Here is a 15,429-nt window from a genome sequence, read left to right on the forward strand (position 1 = left end):
ATCCGGTTCAGTATATGCTACTGACCCATACCGTTTCAAACTGTCCACGCATATAAACCTTTTGGAGGGCCCAGTGCGGCACCGGGGTCATACCGGTTTCTGGAAATGTGCCAGTTGGGTGTCAATATTTTGACTTGACGTACCACGATATAATCCTATTTGGTCTGCGATAGCAGCACTAACGTTGCTTCCTATCCCAGTAATATATCTTACTACCGATTGGCTGTAGTGTGCGGTCTTCAGGTCCAAACTTCGACTTTAGGAAGCATGCTGTACATTGTCGCCGCCACGTTCTTCGCTCCTATCTCTTCAGTGCAGGTCACATGAGCATGGCGCAGCTACGCTCGAGCGCGAAGGGCATCGAGGATCGCGATCTTCTGGAGGATTTTCCCGGATCTAGCTCAACCGGGTCCCAAGGAATAAACCTAGATAGCGTAAACTAATCAGGACAGCGCGTCAAGAGCCCGCCAAACTACAACGACAGCATCGAAGAGCCCAAGCGGGGAGCCCTGCAGGAAGGCGGGCTCCTCGTTGTCGTACCTATGCGAGGGGAGCCCGATTCGGGGCTCTTTCATATCACGACTTTTGAAGTTGAAGGGCCCCCCGGGCCCTTTAACCCCGAAATCGGTGATATTTTAATATTCCCAGTATTTTAATACTGGGAATATCTCCCCGGTCAGAGGCTTAATATTGTAAATACATCGGTAATACTTCGTTCTCATAAATGATATTTATATTACTGGGATAGGAAGCAACGTTAGTGCTGCTATCGCAGACCAAATAGGATTTTATCCGTGGTACGTCAAGTCAAACGATGACCCCTCTTGACATCTAACTGGTATATTTCTTGAAACCGGTACGGCTCTGGTGCCGCACTGGGCCCTCCAAAAGGTTTATATGCGTGGGCAGATTGAACCGGTGTGCTACCGACGACACCGGTATGAATCAGTGCATATATTGAGCAGGGTAAAGAGAACGCTTGGACTGTACAATAGCACTAGTTTGCATTTTCTACAAGCTGCAAAACAGATCTCAACCAAGATTTGCATTTTTAATTTCGTAAAGCATTGCCGGTTGATACCTTGCATCTACAGCTTTTAAGAAAAAATCCGGACAGATGCTGCGGCTGCGAAGCAGGCGCAGGAGATGACCGTAGCTAGTAAGAAAAATAATTAAAAATAATTAAAAAACGACAGGTTTATACCAAAATTCTCCTATCCCAGCCTTCGCGGAGCCCTAGTTCAAGAGCCAACAATTGTGAATATTTCCTTTAACAACAACAACAATACCTCGTCGTGAGGATTGGCCCCACAGTCAATGGGCGCTCCATCTCTGTGTAGTCTGGCAAAGTACTACAGTGCATTCAGTTAAGAGATATTTTACGGCGCTACAGCGCATTGGAGAATGCTGCAGGAGAGACCTCCGTCATGAGGATTGACAGGATGGGGCTCATGATGCCAAATGCACCGGCGGTGAGAAGCTGGAGACCCACGATCGCGGCCACAGTGCACGGGGCACCACGCTTACGCTGCGGCATGCGGGGCGCGGAGGTGTCAGCGGCGGCGGTGGTGCTGTCCATCTCGGTCGGATACTTCACTGGGAATGAAAACGTGATACCAAAACCTGTGAAAACCGATCACTACGACCAGAAAAAAGTTGAAGATGACAAAAGGGGTTTTAAACGTAGCTCTATCGTGTGTTTTAGTATCGATATGCATCTAATGTGCACTTTTACACTTCAGAGGAGTTCGCTCCTAGCGAAGGCTCAGAGAGCAATTGGTCGTCATCCAGCATGGAGCTAGTGGCATACTCCACTCTGTCGCCCTTTTCCACTTCATCCTTGTCAGTCTCGAAGTACACGGAAGCCAAAGCCGGAGTTTCGTCCGACACGGGTGGCGGCAAAGGAGCAGGTTCAACAGCGACTTCACTCCGCGACGGGGGCGTCTTGCTCACGGGTAGCGAGACAGCCACTGCGATCCCGACGACGTAGACGCACGAGGCAACGATGTACGGGAGAGCTTCGGACAGAAGGGACTGCCGGGTCATCGCAGCGTACAGCGAGGAGAAGACGATGGGGCCGATTGCGTCAAAAACTGATCGAGCGCCATAGATTGCGCCTTGAAGACGTCCTTGTTCCTGCAGATTCAGAGTCAAATTATGATAACCCCGTCAATGTTTTAGCTTGTTCAGGTGAATAGATGCTAAAACATACCTTCTCCGAGACGTTCATTGACTTGAGAGCCGATATGGCGGGGAAGGTGAGGTCTCCGATGCAACCAGGGATGAACGACAGGAATACGACCCATTTGTGCGGGTAAAACGCGGCACCGGCAAAGCCGCCCGTCTTCATCAGACTGGCGATCAGCGCGATGATGATCACGCCTTTCTCCTTGAAGCAGCCCACCAGCGCCTTCACCAGTAGCCCCTGTCCTAGCAGTGCTAAGACGCCTCCGAGTAGCATCAAGTTGGCAAAGTCTTTCACATCGAATCCCACAATTGTCTGAAATCCACCATCATGGGCTGCGTTAGACCAGCTCGCAATTGCGTTTATATTGTTGGGGACGTACATTCAGGGAAAAGGACTGGATCTGGAAAATCCCGTTCCTGATGAAACTCGTGATCACGATCAAGCACGTCAGCCGCATGAACAATTTATTGCGGAAAAGGATGGACAGAGAGCTGATAGGACTCTCCATCACCCAATGCGTCTTGGTCATACGCGAATGCTTCGGTACCGTTTCGGGCAGAATGCATACTGCCCAAAACACCCGGATCACGAAAATACAAGCGGCAATCTGCAGAACTTGCTCCTACATAAATAAAAATCATCCGCGTTAGAAACGAACAGTCAGCAATACAGTCATAAACCGAGCAGCAAGTACGAACTCGAGAGAAGAATGGGGCTGCGAAAGCACTCAAAAGAAAACCCTGAAGACAAGCTCGCAAAAAGAATGCCAAATGCTGCTGCGCGGTTCTCGGGGGACACAATGTCGCGACCGCAGCGCCCATAACTCCAGCAGTTCTGGGTCAAGATCAATATGGCTGTTAGTACATAGGGGAAACCGAGCTGAAACGTAGATACGTACCCAAACCCATTTAACGAGCTTCGTTTCCGAAGGAATTTTCCAGATGCAGCCATTTTACCTCAATGTAAGTCCTTTCAACAGTATGCATAGTCCGACTTTCTGTGTCATCCAACTGAGTGATTCTGTACTGCTCTGCAGACTGTTGTGGGGTACGACGTGAATGATTTTGGCAATCTGATGCTGGTTGGAGGCGTTCTAGTCATGCTCGGACAAGCTTGAACAGGTTCACTCTAGTGAGTTTCATGGGAGAAAGAGGCATGATCATCACAGGTTTAGTGAGCTGCTTAGTGAGGACGTGCGGGATTGCGGGGACGGCAGTGTACCCGTACAAGTGGGTGGTGTTCTTTCTGTGTATACCTTCTTGTTTCGGCGAGTTGGCCTTCCTAGCCATTTCTGCGCTGGAATCAATTAACTGTTCGGAAGAGGTACGCTGCACTTCTCCTTGTGAAGTCATTCATTATCTAACTATCTAGGTTTGCTACAGGAGCAAGGTCGCCTGCAAGGCGCGATCTACGGAGCTCGATCGGTTTTCGAAGCGATTGGACCCGTCGTTTTCCCCGTCTTGTACGCTGCTATGACTCGAAAGTCAGTTTGGTCGCCAGCGCTCCCGTTTGTGATCGCTTCGTGCATTTATCTCGTCGGTGTTGTTATTGCCGTGTCGCTACCCGCCGGCAAGAAATCGAGCAAGCCTGTGGACGAGGAAGCTCATTTACTGTCACCAAGGGGGGAACCAGCACCCTCACACTTTAAGACCGAGCCCGAAACTGAGGATGAAATTGGAGGTGACGATGCCATGGCTGTTGCTGGCAGAACGGTGCTACACGTAGATGACGACTACCGTACCTCACAGAAAGAACGGTTAACAGTTAGATTACCATTTCAAGACCTGGGGCAATCTTTTTGAAATTGAAATGTAATTTTAGCCAATCAAAACGCATAGAACTGCTAATATTAACAGGAAGAAAGCATTTTCGAAGGAAATGAGAGCTTTTTAACGGTAATTTGAGTGCCAAATGAGAAAGACCAAAAGTAATCTTTGTGTGAGGTACGGTACTTGCTTGCAGAGCCGCTGCTAGCCTCACAAGGCACGCTTTTTTCTGTAAAGCTAAGAAATATATTCCAGATTTCAATGCACTTCTAGCACTTCAACGCATCGGATCATATTTTTCTGATGGGGTTCAGACTAGAAGGGCGACCCTCAGTCAAAATGCAGCACCTCGAAGAGCATCTCGTCCACCCACAGGGAAGAGCCACGGCGCCACTGTTGCCGCCACGTCGCCCTGCAAGCCGCAGCGGAAGCGGGGCTTCTCGTGCAAGTTCGGCACCATCGTGGTGCTGCAGTTCCTGACGGAGGCGGCGTTCAGCATCATGAACCCCATCCTCTCCATCGTCATGACGGAGGTCTGCAAATGAGCAAAAATGTGTCAGTCCCACCGACAATCCTCACTCTATCCATTAATTGTATGCAGTATTTCGCCAGGCAGCATCGACATGGACTGCCAATTGACTGTGGAGCCAACCCACTCGACGCGGTACAGTCATTATGGTTAAGTACAAATGGCATGAATCGCTTGAGGCTCTGCTTGTTGATGCTTGGACTCTCTGTTGTGCGCTGGTCAAGCGATCCCGAAGGGCCGCAGACTTCTTACCAACGGCCGCAGGGCAACCTTCTTACGACAGCATAAGGTTTGAAAGGCAAATAGGCTTAATAAAGGGTCCTAAGCGGGTCCAAATAAGGGTAAAATGTCGCGTTTAAGTCTATTTCTGATGTCCTCCCTACTAACGGTCGAATTTGCTGTTTCATAACTTCGACCCTCTGGTTTTATGACATCTAAAGATAGTGATGTCGGTTCAGCTCAGAAAAATCCGTGCCGATACCACCTTCCGATAAGCATCCAAATGTTGTTTAACCGAGGTATTTTTTCATTTTTTTGTCCCCGTGTGAGCGATTCTAAATTGTGACCCTAACCCATTCGCAGAATTAATGTAAAAAGTAAAGCGGAGTGTATATAAGAGACGTAAAAACTCCATAAAACGGAGTCTCATGATTATAGGGGGGACTTCGTCCCCAATGACACTTTTTCAACTTTATTTTGCCTTCACGCTCAAAGCAGTAAACAGCGTTCGGCCGAACTTACTTCTGAGCATTGAGCGTATCGAACAATGCTGCTGGCAAACTGGCGGAACAAACCGAGCCTGTAGCATTCTTCCTTCGGCCTAACGAATCCCCACTGCTGCCTCCACCCCCAATCATGAGAACTGGTCATCGAAAATGACGAGAATAGCAAATGGAGAAGGAGGATAACGAAAATATCAAGGACCAAGGCAACATGTAGCTCGACTCGATTCACTATACCTCGCAGTCGGACGATATGCAAAGCAAAACAAAATAATAGACTGAAACTCCTCAGCATGGCTACATTTGGGCGTCCCTTCACCTTCACCTTCATCTCCCAGCGCCTCTTCGAGTGCCATTGTCCGAGATCATCCCAACACTAGCAGAGCAATGGTGCGAGGCATCGTCCTGCTTCCCCCCTTGTCGCTCACATTCTCACTCTGGCCCGTGTGCCACGCGACAGATCCGCTTCTTCCTGCTGCAGAACCGCCAGGGCAAGACGCGGTTGTCCAAGTGGTACGTGCCGCCGCCCGAGGACCAGGAGAAGGCGCGACTGGAGGCCGAGATCCACCGCCTCGTCGTGGCGCGCGACGCCAAGCACACCAACTTCATCGAGTTCCGCAACTACAAACTCATCTACCGCCGCTACGCCGGACTCTTCTTCATCCTGGGCGTGGACCTCGCGGCCAACGAGCTGCTCGGGCTCGAGACCATCCACTTGTTCGTCGAGCTGCTGGACCAGCAGTTCGCCAACGTCTGCGAGCTCGACATCGTCTTCAACTTCAACAAGGTGACCTACAAACATGACGCCGCAACAACACCATCTAATATCTACCGAGTTAACCCATCCTTACCTTGTTGCAGGTCTACTCTATGCTGGACGAGTATATCCTCGGTGGCGAAGTGCAAGAGACCTCCAAGCGTGAGATGCTCGACCGTATCCGCGAACTGGAGAAACTCGAGTAAGGGAGCACTTTCAGCGTTGCTATCTAGCAGCCTCCATAAGGTCGGTGGGATAATACCTGCAACACCCGAGGCCGATAATATCACTTCGTTTTGCACTGCACGACACGTCGAGCTCTCGTTCCTAACCAGAAGTCTATTCAACGAGTCAGCCCAAGCAAAAGTGAGCAGCTGTGTCACGAGCGAGGGCGTTGCTTCAGCTTGCTTCGTTGGCCTCGCCCACACTAGCTTCTATCGTATCGCTTGTAAACACTTCCTCCGCAGGCTTCTCACCACTACTGGGAGTTGTAGCAACCAGCTCCGTGTCCTTTACAGGCACAGACGCAACGACATCCTCAGTGATCGCCGACTGGGCATTACACTGAGGCTGCTGAGCATCCGAAGATGCATCCTCCACTGCCTTCTCCTCGCCTGATGGCGCCACCACATCGCTTTCCTCCGTAATAGGCGCCTTGGAAACGTCCAGAGATTCCTGTTCACACGCACTCGCCTCTACAACAGGCAACACATTTTCATCCGCTCCCACAGCCTTGGCGGGCTCCGCGACCTCGGCCACAGTAACATCAGGCTCCTCTGAGCTCACCTGCTCAGTTTCGACTGCGCTGGAAGCCTCCTCCATTACAACGTCCTCAGACGCTAGCGCAATGGGATCACTGGCTTCTGCTGTGACAACCGCGCTCGCCTCTTCACTTTTGAGCACCTCAATCTTCACGCTCGTCTTCTTGGCGCTCACATCACCACCCGACGAACGCAGAAAGTCGTTCGCAACCAGAAAATGCACAATCTGCAGCATCTTGCGCTGCTCCACACGCACGTCCTTCGCCAACAACTTGCGCAGCAGCGACTTTTGCTCACCACGCCACTGCTGCTCCGTGACTCGCTCCTTCGATGCCTTCTTGGAACGTTCACGCTGGCCCGACATCACTGCTGTGTCGTGTGAGAACGGGCAATACATACCCTTGGAGCACGACCCCTTGAACATCATGGCGCGGCACCCAAACGCCGAGCGATCATGACTGTTGTTGCAATGCGCTTCATCAAAACGGCAATGACCACGCATGAACCACTTGCACAGCATGGCTTTGCGCTGCTTCTTGGCCGGCGGCGCTTGGTCGGGAGCCGCCGCATTCATGGCTGCATTTCTGAAAGCAATCTTGGCCTTGACTTCCTCGTCTTCCTCAATCTCTCCTTCTTCCAGGTCTTCGTCAGATGACACTGAGAGTTTGCGCTTTCCAGCCACCGGCGCTGACATTGCTGGCCTAGGTGGCTTCGGCTCACGGGACATCGCGAGATACTTCTTGCGGCGCTCCTCACGCCACTTGGCGATATCCTCGGCGGAGTTACCTACAAGCACCATAAACTTCTGGCCTTCCACATCGATCTCCTTCAATCCTTGACCAGCGTATTCTCCGTGAGTCGTCTGGTAGTGTACACCGACAGCACGTTTGCACGCGGTGAACTCACAGTCCGGGCACATGACGTGCGTACCCTTGTGCGCTTCGTACTGGGAAGCGATGTGAAAGCTTTTCGCGCACGGTTCACATGTCCACACTGGTTGCTCAGCCTGAGACTCGTAGTTGTCGTACGGGAGCGGTGGCTGCGAATTAGGGGGCAGTGGAGGCGCCGGTCCGTCAGGTAGAGGCGGCTGTCCATTGTTCATACTGAAACCCTGTCCCTGCCCGTCGAACGATCCTCCGTTCCTTCTCGGATCTTGCGGCTTGTGTCCAGGGGGAGGTGGCGCGGAGTTCCACTGCTGATCTTGACCGGGGCCATACCGCTGCTCTTGGCGAGACCCGTAGCGATCGTTCTCGTTCGCAAACAGCGGGCAGTGCTGTTTCCAGTGTCCGGGCTGGTTGCAGTTGTGGCAGACGTACGACGGCGGAGGCGGTCGGTGCGGCTTGTTCTGGTGCCGTTCATGTCGGTCCTGGCGGCGGTCGTGGAATCGAGGGTTCTGGTCTCTCTGGAAATGGCGCTGATTCATGGGAGGTCCCTGTCCTTGCGGCTGATATCCCTGAGGCCCACCAAACTGTTGCTGAGGCGGGGCCCGCTGCCACTGCTGCTGCTGCTGCTGCTGCTTCTGCTGTGGCCATTGCTGTCCTTGCTGCTGCTGTGGCCACTGCTGTCCTTGCTGCTGCTGTGGCCACTGCTGTCCTTGCTGCTGCTGTGGCCACTGTTGTCCTTGCTGCTGTTGAGGCCACTGTTGTCCTGGCTGCTGTTGAGGCCACTGTTGTCCTGGCTGCGGGGGCGGAGGCTGTTGCTGCCACTGCTGCGTTTGCTGCTGTGGCGGGTAGTTCCAGTCCCCCCGCTGGTCCTGAGGCATCGGCGGTGGCAACGGAGGCTGCTGCTTCTCTTGTTGCTGGTACTGTTGCGGCTGCGGCGCTGGTGGCTCGGTCGGTTGGTGGTACGGCGACGGCGGAGCCTCCGACGCATCATCTTCCGCCTGTACTGGGGCGTAAGCCTGTTGCCTGGTCCGAGCAGCTTCTGCGTAGTCTGCGGGAGGCTGCGGGGGGAGCGGCGGATTGGTCGCGTACCTCGGACTCTCCTCCTGGAACTGCTGCTGCTGGGGCTGTTGATACTGCTGCTGAGGGGGAGCAGGGAGCTGCTGAGGGGGAGCAGGGGGCTGCTGATATTGCTGCTGGTAGGGCGCAGGAGGCTGGTACCTGTCCATCGGCGGGGGGCTATACCCGTCCTGTTGCTGCTGCTGTTGGTACTGCTGAGGCTCCTGATACTGCTGTTGCTGTTGCTGGTATTGGTCCGGGGGTGGAGGAGGAGGGGGGTACTGCTGGTACTGCGGCTCCTGCTGCGGAGGATACTGCGCATACTGATCTTGCTGGGGAGGGTACCCTTGCTGCTGGTACCCTTGCTGCGGAGGTTGAGGAGGAGGAGGGTACTCTCCATACTCGCCTCCATACTGCTCCTGCTGCTGCTGCTGTTGAGGGTACGGTGCGTACCCCTCCGTGTACCCCGCATCTGCGTGCCGGCGCTGGTGGAAGCCGAAGTTGTCTCTTCCTCCGCGCCCGCGTCCGCCGCCTCGTCCTCGGCCTCCACCTCCACCTCGTCCTCTTCCCCCACCTCGTCCTCCTCGTCCACGCCCGAAGCCGCGTCCGCCGCCACGGCCGCCGCGGAAGTTGCCTCCACTGCGCTCCATTTCTCTAGTCTCGCAATGTGAGAAGTTACGCGTGGTTACTCTCCACGAATAGAAATGATTGGCCAACTGACAACACACAATTTCGTACTTAGCCGGAGGTATTCCCAGGTGTTGAAGTTGATGGTACGCAGAGCTCCACCCCCTACAGGAAGCTAGAAATGGCCATCGAGTGCAATAAAGGCGTTTGGCACCAAGTCTTTCTGCAGGTTGGCATGGATAGCTGCGCAGGCTCGCATGAAATAAATCCAGGTTATTATATTCCAACCAGTATGAGCGGCATTTCCCAGAAGTTAGCGCAGAAGCTACAAAAAACATGATACTGCAACAATTTGCAGCCAGGAATTCCCTAGCGAATTGTCTAGCGCATTGCTTTTAATGTGATGCTGAAGACGTTGACAGCCGGTGCCTCGAGCGCTCAGTCCTCCAAATACTTCACATTCTTCACGTGCTACCAAAGGAAAGAATAATCCGTTTCAAGAATGCGCGTTACTGGTTCTTATATGCTTGCTCGTGGTCGCTGCTTCGGCGAACGGAGAAGCTGAGGCGGACAGCTGCGGACGAAGACGAAGTTAACCGCAAACGTTCTTCTTTCAGGGACCCTCAGATAGTTGCTTGTAGCGGTGAAGACGACGAAGAGAGATGAAAACTACGAGTGGTCAAGTTCGACATGCCCAGAAACTGAAAGCTCAGACCCCACCAAGTTGCCCAATTCGCCAAGTTGGGCAAGGATGGCAAGAAGTCGCTTCTGGCTCAGTCAAGGAACTGCATACATTCACGGAAACTGGTGTGATTTCATTTTTAGAAACTCTAAATTTATTCCCGATATTAGAACGTTCAGTAAATGCACCCAAATACAGGCCCCCAATTACAACAGCAGGTTACACTGGTTACATTGTCATCCACTTTCCAACGTACCCCGGTCGCGATGGAGTCCTCCGAGCCGGCACTGCGCCGCTCCAAGCGCGAGCACCAGCCGAGCGCCAAGGCCGCGGCCTCTGCTGCGTCTTCCTCGCTCTCCGCTGTCGGTACCAGCGCCGCGCGTCGCTCGCAACGGCGCCGCGTAACCCACTCATCGTCGCCAGCATCCACCCCCGCGTCTACACGTAACTCGTCGCCTGTGCGGGGTACGCTGAGCTCGCCCGCGCCGTCCAAGGAGCTCGTGTCTGTCGCGGTCGACGCCGTGGGGCCCAATGGCCAGCGGCGGCGGCTGCGGGCGGCGGCGCACACCGGCACGACGTCAAGTGTACCTCATGGGGTACAGTCGGGTACTGGGGTACTCGACGACGGCAAGGTGCTGGGCAGGTACTCGAGCCACGACTGCGCGCTGCTGTGCGAGGTGATTCTGGGCCAGTTGAAGCGGCAGACGCTGGCTCCGACGGTGCTGGACGAGCGCAAGTCGCCAGGTAGTTACCTACTTACTGTACGGGGATACCGTTGAAAAGTAAACTAAGAGGGTTATGCTCATGTTGCCCACCATGTTGCAGCGTACATTAGATGGGAGCCTGTGGCCAAGAAGATGGAGACGACGCACAAGCTCCGGGTGACGCCGAGAGAGTGTCAGTTACTGTGGAAGTTCCTGGCTTACGGTCAAGTTCCGGTGCTGGGGGCGGAGCAGGAGGATAACGAGCTGCTGCCAGACTCGGACGAGGAGGATTTCCACAAACCCCCGAAGCAGATCAACGCAGAGCTGGCGGCAAAAGCAGCAGAGAAGAAGAAAAGTGACGAAGTTGGGGCGACAGCCGAGTCGAAGGAGGACGAACAGGTTCCGGCAACAGATTCCACCACTGAAGATCGAGATGAACAGGTTCCGAAGGGTGAAACCCCATCGCCACAGAGTGAATGCACACAAAAGGACAAGACGGACTCGTCAGCAGCAGGAAAAGACCAGGAGGATGCGCCGGAAGCAGGTGATGAACTGGAGAGCGCGTCGTCGCTTCGGCTGTATCCGACGTACTCGCTGCCTACGGGGGCGCCGGACGGATGGTACCGTCCCTTCGCTCCGAAAGATGCTTTGCCACTGACATTTGTGGCCTCCAGATTCCTCCGCCGGAAGGCAACTCCGCCGTTGACACAGTCAGTTTATTCTCAGGCGGCGGCTGGAACGAGTGCTGCAGGGGCAGCAGATCTCAAGCGGAAGCAGCAAGCGTCGGCAGTAAGTGCCACGGGGGCCAAGAAACCGAAGGTGGCCACGCCTCCGGTGTCGACGCCACCACGGACATTCACGCCGTCGTCAACGCCTCCTCCTGCCGCGCAACGTGCTCGCTCCCAGCTCGAGTTCTTTGAGCTCCGACTTCGAGAAGAACAGGCAAAGACAACGCCCGGAAGTAAGTTCGAACTCTCGACTGCAGACATCCAGCGTCGCTTCGGAGAGGCCTCGCCGGAGGTTCGGCGGCAGTGCCAAGTGCTGGCTGCGCAGGACGTCGAGCGGTTCAACCGAGAAGTGGTGCGCGTGCGCATTTGGCAGAAGGCAATGGGGGCGAACAACACCAAACCGATATCAACACTGGCACCAGCGCCGGCGGTTGGAACGACATCGGTGTCTTCATTAACTCAAGCTGCGAGTACCAAACCAGCGACAACAAATTCTGCTGGAGCAGCGGCTGCTGGCTCGAGTTCGACAAAGATCCCTATGGTCACGAAGAGTTCAGGCCCTACCGCTGCCCTGCTTGCGCACGCTGCTGCGGTGGCCGCGACTGCCGCCAAAGCCAGGATCAGTGAGCAGACAAATACGACTGCAGGTGCGTCGAAAGCTGGTGAGGGATCAGCTACGACAACAGCTGAAACGAAGTGATGCAAGCTGGCCGAGCTTACTTGTACCTGTGCACTTGACGCTGCCGAGTTGTGCTCGACCTCTGCGCGCGCAATCGATTACCCGCCACGATGTGAATTGGACCGATAGCGTTGAACCATCTCCTGAGAACTGCAACTACAGCGATCGTGCCAATATTCAACCGCGTCTTTGCCTGTGTCGCTTGGGTTTTAAATGTATACTTTTGGTGGCAACACCACTGTGCGATTTCGTAGACGCTGCTTGCCAACTGATGTTGCTTGTTTCACAATAACGAGCGTAAACCTCAGTAGAATCAAGAATGACGCCCGCACTACTCGTCCAGCCCATCGTTGAAGGTGTAGTTCTTCGGAACCTGAAGCATGGTGCACCGGAATTTACGGACTCAACTTGAAAAGGTAGGAGAGTCCTGTGTCGTGCGCTGCGTGCAGCGCAGGTGTACATACATGTACCTCCACAAGCAATCCAAGTCTACACACTTGGATTGGATGAGGCTCCAAGTTTCCGGCGGTAACGATATCAGATCGACTGATGTTGCTTGCAGGTTTAGCGGCAAGCATAAGCGCTGTACAACAGTTGCTGTTAAACGAGATTGTGCGTGGGCAGCGAAGACCTCTTAAAACAGAGGCTGGTGTCCTGGATAGCAAGACCCAATGCCATACCTCGAGCACTTCGCTAGTTGTTCTCAACGAAATGGCAGCTCCGTGGCAATGCCAGCACTTCAAATTGCAGTGCCGGCCGCGTCTGGATCGCTGGTGCCTCCCCACAGTGGGGCCCACTGGTGTCGGGAGGGTGTGAGTCTGTATCGGCTACGGATTGTGCCGGCCGCTCTAACGGCAGACATAAGCGGTTGAAGCGAAGATGGACTTGGTCCAGTGCTCATCACCGATGACTAGCCAAACACTTGATTTTTGTATGGGGACAAGAGTGGGACCTGTAACGGCCAACTTCAACTTGTTGACAAGTCCACTTTAGGGACGACTAGCCAAGCGCAATAGGAGAGGGTCTCCGCTAGCGCAATGATCTCTATCCAGTGGCGTCGGAGCTGCTTCAACCTCCGCTTCCACCCACTCTGGGGGCTTTTTAACAGCCTCAACGCGTCGGTGCAGGTCGCCTAATAGCGCCGCATTAGCGATCCCACTGTGGCCACACGCCTCTGTTCCTCCGAGGAGAGACCGGTCGGCCATTCCTCTTTTTGCGCTGTGCCGCGACCGCCCAAGTTCGCTGTCATCATGTCCAACCTGCTGCTCAAGGAGGCGGCATCGCACGCGCCCGGGGCGGGGGCCGACTACGATAACCTCATGTCGCCCGTCCTGCGCAACAGCAGCACCACTGCCAAGCGCCCGGACCTGGAGGCTGGCGAGTTCAAGGAGCCCCAAGGAGCCTCGTTCTGGGTCCTGCTGGCCGTGTCCATGCCTCGCATGGCTGTCAACATGGCCTGGGCCGCGCAGTGGGCGGCGCTCGGCCCGTACCTGAGCACGATGCTGCCCAACTACGCCGTGCAGCTCACGAGTGTCATCGGCCCAGTGGTGGGCATCATCTTTGGCCCCGTGATCGGAGTGCTTAGCGACCGCAGCACGTCGCACTTCGGCCGGCGCCGGCCCATTCTCGTCGTTATGGGCGTGCTCAGCATCATCTGCTGGATCCTCATGGGCTACACGAGCGAGATCGGCGAGGCGCTGGGCGACGTGGGCTCTGGCCTGGCCGGCCAGAAGACGGACCGGACGTGGACGGCCGTCTTCACGCTCATCTTCTACCTCTGGATGGACATCACCGTGACGTGCAGCCAGACGCCTACGATGCTCCTGGTGGCTGACTTTGCCGGCGACCGACAGACGCTGGGCGCGGCGCTCGGACTCGGCTGGGCCACAATGGGCGCCATCATCCCGGCCGTGTACATCCAGATCTGGGGCGCGGCCTACTTGACGCTGCACTGGTTCATGGGGCTGCTCTGCGTCGTCATGTTCATCAGCGTGACAGTCGCCGTTATATTCGGCAAGGAGACGCCGCTGGAGAAGACGGATAACGTCAGCGCGTGTCGAAGCATCCAGGACTCTTTTGTGACGATCTTCAAGGGCATCCGGACCATGCCCCCCATGCTCACAGTGTACGCGGCCATCATGTTCTTCGTGCTGTACGGCTACTCGGCCTACAACGGCAACAAGGGCCAGTTTTTCGGCCTCGTGGTCTACGGAGGCTCGGCCGACAACGCCGACTCGTGCAACCCGTGCTCGGCCGAGCAGATCGCGTACAACCACGGCGTGAGCAAGGCCAGCGGCCTCGGCGACCTGCTCTTCAACACCGTGGGCTACGTCTACTCGTGGGTGCTGCCGTTCTTGGTCCGCCAGTTCGGCGCGCGCGTTGTGCTGTCCGGCTCGATGCTGGCCCAGGCGCTGCTCATGGCCATGGCCTTTTGCTCCAGCGTGGGCTTCGACCTCTTCGTCGTGGCCATTCTGTCCGTGGCACAGGGCACCGCGTTCGCGCTCATGGTGCCCACCATAATCCACGTCTTCGGCGGCCGCAGCGATGTGGACATCGGAATGTATGTGGGGGCTCTCAACTCGGCCAACTGCTTTGGTCAACTGCTCAACTTCGCTATCGGCACGGCCGTGGTGCAGACGTCGCTGGGCTACAAGCTGCCAGTGTTTCTGGGCGGGGCAATGAGCTTCTTGGGCTTCCTCGTTGCGGCCTTCCTCTTCAAGGTCAAGATGCACTCCATGTAAGACTCGATGCTGAGCCATTGTTTGACGTATATGATATCGGATAGCGCGATCTCCAGTCGCTTGGTATGAAGCACAAATCTATTCTCCTGATACTACGTAGAAATATTGTGCCTTTCACTTATTCTGCCATGATAATTCTGGCATAATTCTAATCCCTTCTCGGCTCTAATTATGCCCTGAGTTAGCTAATTCCCATGTTAATTCCGGGTCGTCCCACCGCGGTCGAATTAAGAGCGGCGATGGTGAGGCCGAGTTAAGGCGGAATATGCTAGCCCAGCCTGAGTTAGACGGTTTGCTACCCGCCAATCCATGCTATTCTGCTCGTATCTCCGTCGATTAGCTCGCAAATGCTGATCGCGTGGGTTAGGGGAAGCACTCACAATCATAGGCGGAATTAACACTAAATAAGCGTTGCTCGTCCTTTTATGGATCTAATTCCGCCTGATTTAACAGCTCACCCGCCAAAATACGTGAAAGGCACAATACATCGATTCAACTCAAATAGACCGAATCGACTGGCACATCTCACTGATCTCGCGGCTACATTGAATCGTGGCGATGTTGTGCATCACACCTAGTTATTTGAAGCACAACAACTAGAATAG

At 54.7% G+C, this 15,429-nt stretch overlaps 6 protein-coding genes across 6 annotated transcripts; 4 read left to right on the top strand and 2 right to left on the bottom strand.

Annotated features, from left to right (window-relative positions):
* Positions 1 to 1,731: 1,731 nt before the first annotated feature.
* PHYSODRAFT_324709 (hypothetical protein) lies at positions 1,732 to 2,717 on the bottom strand (the record flags this gene model as incomplete). Its single annotated transcript, XM_009520501.1, has 3 exons — positions 1,732 to 2,136; positions 2,213 to 2,500; positions 2,568 to 2,717. The coding sequence occupies 3 exons, from the start codon at positions 2,715 to 2,717 to the stop codon at positions 1,732 to 1,734; spliced, it is 843 nt and encodes a 280-aa protein (XP_009518796.1).
* Positions 2,718 to 5,592: 2,875 nt separating this feature from the next.
* PHYSODRAFT_310806 (clathrin adaptor complex-like protein) lies at positions 5,593 to 6,168 on the top strand (the record flags this gene model as incomplete). The annotated part of the gene is made up of 3 exons (XM_009520502.1): positions 5,593 to 5,649; positions 5,687 to 5,992; positions 6,067 to 6,168. The coding sequence occupies 3 exons, from the start codon at positions 5,593 to 5,595 to the stop codon at positions 6,166 to 6,168; spliced, it is 465 nt and encodes a 154-aa protein (XP_009518797.1).
* Positions 6,169 to 6,361: 193 nt separating this feature from the next.
* PHYSODRAFT_310807 (hypothetical protein) lies at positions 6,362 to 9,313 on the bottom strand (the record flags this gene model as incomplete). The annotated part of the gene is made up of 1 exon (XM_009520503.1): positions 6,362 to 9,313. The coding sequence occupies one exon, from the start codon at positions 9,311 to 9,313 to the stop codon at positions 6,362 to 6,364; it is 2,952 nt and encodes a 983-aa protein (XP_009518798.1).
* A 925-nt stretch (positions 9,314 to 10,238) lies between these two features.
* PHYSODRAFT_482163 (hypothetical protein) lies at positions 10,239 to 12,104 on the top strand (the record flags this gene model as incomplete). The annotated part of the gene is made up of 4 exons (XM_009520504.1): positions 10,239 to 10,716; positions 10,798 to 11,117; positions 11,172 to 11,851; positions 11,927 to 12,104. The coding sequence occupies 4 exons, from the start codon at positions 10,239 to 10,241 to the stop codon at positions 12,102 to 12,104; spliced, it is 1,656 nt and encodes a 551-aa protein (XP_009518799.1).
* Positions 12,105 to 13,522: 1,418 nt separating this feature from the next.
* PHYSODRAFT_372777 (hypothetical protein) lies at positions 13,523 to 13,795 on the top strand (the record flags this gene model as incomplete). Its single annotated transcript, XM_009520505.1, has 1 exon — positions 13,523 to 13,795. A coding segment is annotated over one exon (273 nt), but the record flags the coding sequence as incomplete, so codon positions are not given.
* Positions 13,796 to 13,864: 69 nt separating this feature from the next.
* On the top strand, positions 13,865 to 14,824 carry PHYSODRAFT_485360 (hypothetical protein; the record flags this gene model as incomplete). The annotated part of the gene is made up of 1 exon (XM_009520506.1): positions 13,865 to 14,824. One exon carries the CDS (start codon positions 13,865 to 13,867, stop codon positions 14,822 to 14,824), a length of 960 nt encoding a protein of 319 aa, XP_009518801.1.
* Between the last annotated feature and the right edge of the window lie 605 nt (positions 14,825 to 15,429).

Source organism: Phytophthora sojae (assembly GCF_000149755.1).
Source record: "Phytophthora sojae unplaced genomic scaffold PHYSOscaffold_2, whole genome shotgun sequence".
Lineage (NCBI taxonomy): Eukaryota > Oomycota > Peronosporomycetes > Peronosporales > Peronosporaceae > Phytophthora > Phytophthora sojae.